This window comes from Populus euphratica, unplaced genomic scaffold (assembly GCF_000495115.2).
Source record: "Populus euphratica unplaced genomic scaffold, PopEup_1.0 scaffold1123.1, whole genome shotgun sequence".
Classification (NCBI taxonomy): Eukaryota; Viridiplantae; Streptophyta; class Magnoliopsida; order Malpighiales; family Salicaceae; genus Populus; species Populus euphratica.
This window is the reverse complement of record NW_011500975.1, coordinates 19,092-26,186: the sequence shown is the minus strand read 5'-3', so window position 1 is coordinate 26,186 and position 7,095 is coordinate 19,092. Positions and strand designations below refer to the sequence as shown.

At 33.4% G+C, this 7,095-nt stretch overlaps 1 protein-coding gene across 1 annotated transcript; it reads right to left on the bottom strand.

The window, feature by feature from the left end:
* Window positions 1-718: 718 nt before the first annotated feature.
* On the bottom strand, window positions 719-4,148 carry LOC105116944 (protein ECERIFERUM 1-like). The gene is made up of 10 exons (XM_011014455.1): window positions 4,030-4,148; window positions 3,638-3,855; window positions 3,297-3,529; window positions 2,930-3,149; window positions 2,329-2,704; window positions 2,130-2,237; window positions 1,773-1,973; window positions 1,543-1,644; window positions 1,210-1,383; window positions 719-1,111 (listed from the first exon to the last, which is right to left on the bottom strand). The coding sequence occupies exons 1-10, from the start codon at window positions 4,087-4,089 to the stop codon at window positions 935-937; spliced, it is 1,869 nt and encodes a 622-aa protein (XP_011012757.1). The 5' UTR covers window positions 4,090-4,148; the 3' UTR covers window positions 719-934.
* Window positions 4,149-7,095: the final 2,947 nt, after the last annotated feature.

Below are 7,095 nucleotides of genomic sequence, written 5' to 3'. Positions count from 1 at the left end.
GCATATCGAATTGACAAAGTTGAAGATTCAATTACAAGAGTTACTGGATAAAGGTTTCATATGTTGTAGTAACTCACCTTAGAGGGGTCTAGTATTGTTTGTGAAGAAGAAAAATGGAACTCTTAGACTCTATATAGGTTATAGACAATTGAATAAAGTAATAATAAAAAATAAATATTTGTTACCCCAAATAGTTGATATGTTCGATTAACTTAAAAGAGCAATGGTGTTTTCAAAGATAGACCTAAGAACAAGATATTATCAAGATTGTGTGTTTTAGGTTATTATAAGATGTTATCAAAATTAAATCTTTTCTTTTAAAAGAAAAAAAATCAATGGAATCATCTACTTTTAGGGATTAAAATTGCTTATTGGGATTAATATGAAATTTATTAATGAATCTCTTATTCCTAAACACTAAATTATTGTTTTTAAAATAAATTACAAATAAGTTTAGAAATATATTTATACAATTAATAATATACATAAAATTAATTTAGGAAAAAACACATCTTTCCTTGAGCAAAATTAAACAAAATTAATCTAGCATCTAAATTCTAAGACTAGCGTCAAATCTTGTATTTGTCATGATATAACAAGTATATTGACTTGCTAAAAGCGTTTAGGTTTGATAATATAGGCAAATAGATTCTCGTGATATCATAACTAAATAAATAGTTTTGATTTGTAGTTATAGTAGAGAAGGCATAAAAGAAAATAAAATTAACCATCATAATTCATCCATTACTTATTATTTGTCAATTGCATAGTGAAGTAGCATAATATTGATGCGTACAGATAATACATATATAGCAGTGGACAACATAAATATAGCAGCGCAATAAGATCATGGAGGTGTGATACACAATATATCAATCCTTTCAAGCACATATAGTTAAGGCACGGCTAGCAACAAATTGCAGCTAAATATCCATTAGAATGTTGATTGAGTCGTGATGACCAAAGGTTTGAAACCATGTTGGATACTTGCTTGCCAAACTTTGTCAATGTCAGACATGGTGTAACCGCATTCATGCTCATTCCATCCTTCGAGGGCATGCACTATTCCAGCCACACGCCATGCACTCATCACTCTCCTTGGCAACCAATTCTGCCATCATTCAAATGAATTATCTTTCTTGAAATAAAATTTAAAAAAATAATGCAAATAGTACTTTAAAGCTGAGCAATATTTGACTAATTAATTACCTCACAAGAGTCCACATTTTCAAGAGATGCAGGGGCTGCCATTGCTGGTATGCTGTGATAGAAGCAGTCCTCGCGCAATTTCTGCGGGGGAAATTGCGAGAAGGGAATGAATAATGTTCCTTCTGTTGCCTTCTTTTGGTTTTCTCCCTTCAATCCATCCCCAACTAACCACGTCTGCCCAAAGTTTATTATGAAATTAGAAATGCCAGTCACTATGTAGGTGTGTGTGTGTGTGTGTGTCTGCTACTTGAATTTAAGTTTAAGTTGTATTTTTTTTTTTTGACAAAAAACTGATTTCTAATTCCTTGGAAGCAAAAGAAAGCATAGGTATACCTTTATTGAATAGTTCTTGGAAAGAATCAGATTGTTCTGATCAGATCTGATGCCGAAGGATTTTTTAAGCTTCTTGTAATCATCCTCGTATGGAACAGCCACCTAAAAAAAACACAACCACAGATTAAATAAATTAAATTTGCCTGCTTATACAATCAATTTAACTAAATTACAGTCAAATTGAAGCGACAACCTGTGTCTACTGGCCTAGTAGACAACAACAACAGTACCTGTATTCCCCTCCTACAGAGATTTAAAACAACAGCGTAGGCAACCTTAGAGAGATTGCCTATATGAAGCACCTGTGTTGTTCCTTCAGGGATGCTGTTCAGCACAGCAGCAACGGCTAGACTGCTTCCATCCACCACCTTCGTTTTGAGCCTCGGATACCTTTGCACATAAAGTTCACCATACCTGTTAAGCTCCTCTCCCTGCAAATTAAATTTATTTCTGAACATGATGAAAATATAATATATAAACAATAAACTAGACTCCAGTACTGGCCCTTCTTAAGTAACCACCGCTATAAATATAAATATATTTTTTGTCGCCTAGAATGCATTATATTTTAACCGGCAAGTACTTGCCTGATTTAAGAGACCGAGACTTAAAACTTTAACACCTTTTTCCTCAGCTTTTAGTACAGCTTCTTCAATCAAGGTGTTTATGGATGCTCTGTGCCGTCGCAAGTTGTACTGCCAAAGAGTAGATGCGAAAATTAATGAGACCAGATTAAACTGAACGCACTTGATTAATCAATTACAGAGTTACATCCTTCTTAATTACTTGAATGTTGTATTTTGGTATTATCCACGTCTGTAATCTGAGTTTGTGAAAGCGATTCCTCTCAGCAACAAAAGCGCGTCCATAAATCCAAGTTAACATCATGGTCCACAGTGTCACCGGCCACAGTAACGAGAGATACCATTTCGATTTCTGAGGGTTGGAAGCCAAGTAGGCAAGTCCTAGCCGTGAGTGGTAGATGGAATCTGGTGTGGTAAGATGAGTTAGGTGCACCACATCAGGGGCTTCCTCGGGTCTCTTGAGCGAATCTTCATAGAGGGTATCAGAAGACGTGTCCATTGTGCCATAGATGTAATCATAGATGGGCATGAAAAGTGAGTAATTGGTTCTGAATTGAGTGTGGTGAAGAGAGTGGAACCTGCAGCCATATTAAATCCTAAATAATTAACAGTATATTTTCCATAGACGACAGTATATTCTTCTCTCTCTTTTCTTGTTTTTGTAGGATTAGATGAATCATTTCCCTACTATCTTTCATAAAAATCACAACTTTTGTTCACAAGTCTGAAAGAAATCCCATTAACAAAAAGAAAAGTAGGCTGGTGAGAATTAATAATTGAAATTGCAAGAAATCGAGACTTACGATGGGGTGTACATGAGGTACTTGAGAGGGGGGAAAATGGTGAAGAGCCATTTGGGAACGAGTTCAAAGTTGCAGTGACCCATATTGTTCATCACGTCAATGTAAGTGATATAACCAGCTAAGGATGCTACAGAGGCTGTCCCCGTCATAATAGTCGTTATCAATGGTATTGCAAATAGCATGAAGTAGGATATGTGCTCGGCGAATGGATGAATCACAGCTGCGATGCACATGTCAAGAAAGAAGAAACTGTTGTTGTTTACATAAATTATTTAAAATATATTTTTATGAACTAGTGAGATATATGTTATATCAAGATATGTTTATATTAAGATCATGAGGTCTAATCATGTTGGATCACTCTTACACGTAATGGGCTCTGTGACAATGGAGGAATGGTGATGGGAATGATAGCGAGAGTAGAGATAGTGGTGATGAAGAAGTCGATGAAGCCAATAATACAGAAATTCCACCGGACCCATATGAATCAGAGCTGTTATAATTACACCATCCAACCTCCACAAGGGGAGATGGCTAGCTCCTGGAATTGTTTTGATACCAACGTAGAATAAAATTCCATTGAACAATATTTGGTCATCCCTGCAGATATCCAACCATAAAATCCTCAAGTATCAGAAAATTCACAAGCACTGGAGTGGAAATTAATGCATGAAATTATTTAACACACATACACACGCACACAAATACCAGTTGCTTTCTCTATCAACTTGGTCAAATTCAATGGCTTTGTCAACAATCCTGTTATTTCCCTTGGCTGTTCTATAACGGGACAGACTGATCCATAACTGGTTGTGAAGCATTCTCCACAACAGAAGTGGGAATGCGAGAAAGGTTGAGAGATCTTTTTCATCTTGAATCATGAAGGAGTAGGTGCTGTGAATGACCCAAGGAGCCAATATTAAATGCTGCAATATCGAACACCACCAACAAAACAAAGATATGTAGTTAATATTATTGTTTTTGTTTATGATATGTTAACGTTGTTTGAACGAAAACGAGTTACTCTACGTATGTTATCAGATATTAACGAGAAGGAAAAGGAGCGAGAGAGGGAGATAAGAGAGGGATTTCCATATGACCTTAAAGCTTCCAAGAGGTTTCCATGGCCAGTCTGTGAGAATTCCAGGCCGAGAAGCCATCACTTCACTGCTACTGCTTATCTTTGTTTCCTTACTTGTTGGGAGGTCGTGCCCGTGTATATATAGACGAGTAATATTTTCTTTAGCGTTATAATTATTTATGAGTAACATTTTGTTTTTTCAATGACAGTATCGCCGCTCAGTCAAGTTAGAGCTGGGTAAATTATAAATTAATCGTTTTAATTTTGATAAAAAAAGAAAGAAATAATTAGTCCCCTCCCTGAAAAAAAAGTAATTATATAGTTTTTTATCTATTTTTTGTTCTTTTCTATTTTTTTTAATAAAAGAGGGAAAAACAAAGTTACATGCTATGGAAAGATTGATGATTGATGAGAAAAGTAGGTATTATTTAAAATAAATTAATATAAAATTAAGCATGATTAACAATGATAAGTGATTAAATAATTAATTTATAAAACAAGAGAGATTAATTAAATTTTTTCTTGAAATAATAGGAAATAATTTATGATGTACCTTGTCCAACAACCGCCTTAATAAGATGATGCCATCTAGCAAAAAGACTTTATTGGAGTGCACACCTGTACAATTAGGTTTTGCCCTTTGTCAACCCTGTTCGTAAAACCACGCATGATTCAATTTTTAAGCTCACTGGTACGCTTGCCCAATTGCAAGCCTGTGGATTTTATTTTTTCAACTTCAATCACAACTTCAACATAATTGTGTGTAATATGTTGTTATCATTTTTTTTATTAAGTATAAAATTAAAATATGTGGGCTTTTTTTAATGTAAATTCAATCACTTTTATCTTTTTATAAATCATTATGAATTAAAAAAATAATTTTTTTATTTTTAATTTTATTCTCAAATTTCTTTTTTTTAATAATTAAACCTTTATTTAGCTTTCAATTAACACCTAATTACATGTTTTTTTTTTCCAAAAAGAAAATTGAATTAAAAGTCAAAAGATTGAAATGAGAAATACAAGTAAATAGTGGCTTTTAAATTTGTTTGAAAAGTACATTTAAGTCCCTCACCTTTTTTAGCTATTAGGTGACCAATTCATCTAATTTATTTTCATCATTTTCAGTTTTATTTAGATGGGAGGAAAAAGAAGAGATCATTGACACGACTAAAAGATTAAAGTCTTATTCCAAATACAGAGGAGGAAAAAGAAGAGATCATTGACACGACCAAAAGATTAAAGTCTTATTCCAAAAGTATCAAACATTAAAGTCCATATTAAGTTTACATTATACTTATTCTTACACCATTAGTGTAACCTTTTCACCTTGACATAATTAACTTAGCTAGACATAATGAAAGAAAGCAAAATAGATAAACAAAATAAGAACATAAAAGTTAACTAAGTAAAGGAAAGGAAATGAAAGGCATAAACTTAATATTAATGAAAACAAAGCATAAAAAATACAAAGAGAGAAAGGAAGAGCATGATCTTGATCTGGAAATCAAGATGCCTAAATGCATGGCAAATGCCTCCTTTTATAGGCCAAAAATGGGAACTATTGATTTGATGACTAATTGATAAGTGGGTGACCAACTTTTGACTTGGTGACAATCCTTATCTTCTCTTGTCTGCCCAAAACGTCATTGATAACGTCAAAATTGGAGCCAGTTGTAAACATGAAAGTTGTAGGCAATTGTCTCAGCTTTCTTGTGTAAAAATTTCAGCTCATTTGGACTTCTAGAACTCCAGATATGGCCAAAATACCGAATAGTGCTCGGGCTGGAAGACAGATTCGGGCTTCTTTGTTGTTGCTACAATTTGGACTTGATAATGGCCTTTTTAGATCTTGGGCTCCATATGAAAGTTGTAGGCCTATGTCTTACCTTTCCATCCATATAAATTGGACCTAAATCTGAGATCTGTAGCTCCAGATATGACCCAATTACCGAACAGTGTTCCGGTTTGGATTGCACCGACATCTCTTTTCTAAGTTTGGCCATCTCTTTATCCTTGCAATTTAAGTTCTTCAAGTCATCAATCAATCCTTTCATTTATGTGATAGGCCTGCATTAAAAATAGACATTTACCACAAATTATAGGTATCTTATATTATTAGATACATTATTATAAAACATATTTTAGTTAAGGAGTTATTGATACTTCAAGTGCAAAATGATGATATAAAACCATGATAAAAATGCACTTTTAAGTACTAATCACACCCCTCAACCAGCTTATTACTAGTCCCTAGTAATTAAAGCGTTAAAACAATTTGCAAATTTCACAAAGCAAGGTATTCATCATTTAACTTCCATTAGTCTATCCAGATAAACAAACTCTCATTAAATTTATATATCTGCTCAATACCTCTTAACAAGATATTAATAAACCTTTCTTTTGTGCTCAATGTATCAACACATAATTATGGGGCTTTTCTTGGAAGAAAATAAAATTTTTGTTCTAATGTTTAATGTTAACTTCCTTGGGATGAGATTTTTTTGTCTTCTTTCTTTTGCTTTTTTTACTCTATATACATATACTTTAAAAACATCATGCATCTTTAACCCATGTAACGAGCTTTCAGCTAATGACTCCCAGACCAGTTGGTCTTAGGGCATTAGGTGTTAAGACACCCCTACGAGCTTAGTAACTCGGGTCGCAGATACTGATACATAGATAGTGCAATGTTTGATTCCTTTAAGCTTTTCTCCTCAACCCATATAACAAGTATTGGGCCAATAGCTCTTAAGTCAGTTAACTTTAGGGTATTAGGTGTTAAAACACTCCTTCAGGCTTAATTACTTAAGTTAGGAAGGCTACAAAACCAAACTGATCTACATCATTTTTTTCTCTCTTTTTTTTTTTTTTTCAAATTATATACTATCCATTTCCCTTAGTATTTACCTTTAATAAAAGAATATAAATAATGTAGTAATCCAATGTGCAACCCACATTCATATATTAAAATAATGTTAAAGTGTGTGTGTGTAAATTAAGGTTTAAGAATATATGTTAAATAAGTATATGAGCAGAATTAAGTGATAACAAAGCGAGAGTTTGTAAACCTGAATATTTCAGG

Excerpts from the sequence above, each read along its gene's own strand:
- LOC105116944 (XM_011014455.1), bottom strand. The coding sequence starts at position 4,089 with ATGGCTTCTCGGCCTGGAATTCTCACAGACTGGCCATGGAAACCTCTT. Across the intron at positions 3,150-3,296 it reads TGTCACAGAGCCCATTACGT|CTGTGATTCATCCATTCGCC; the intron begins GTAAGAGTGATC and ends TGTGCATCGCAG. Across the intron at positions 1,645-1,772 it reads TCTGTAGGAGGGGAATACAG|GTGGCTGTTCCATACGAGGA; the intron begins GTACTGTTGTTG and ends TGTTTTTTTTAG.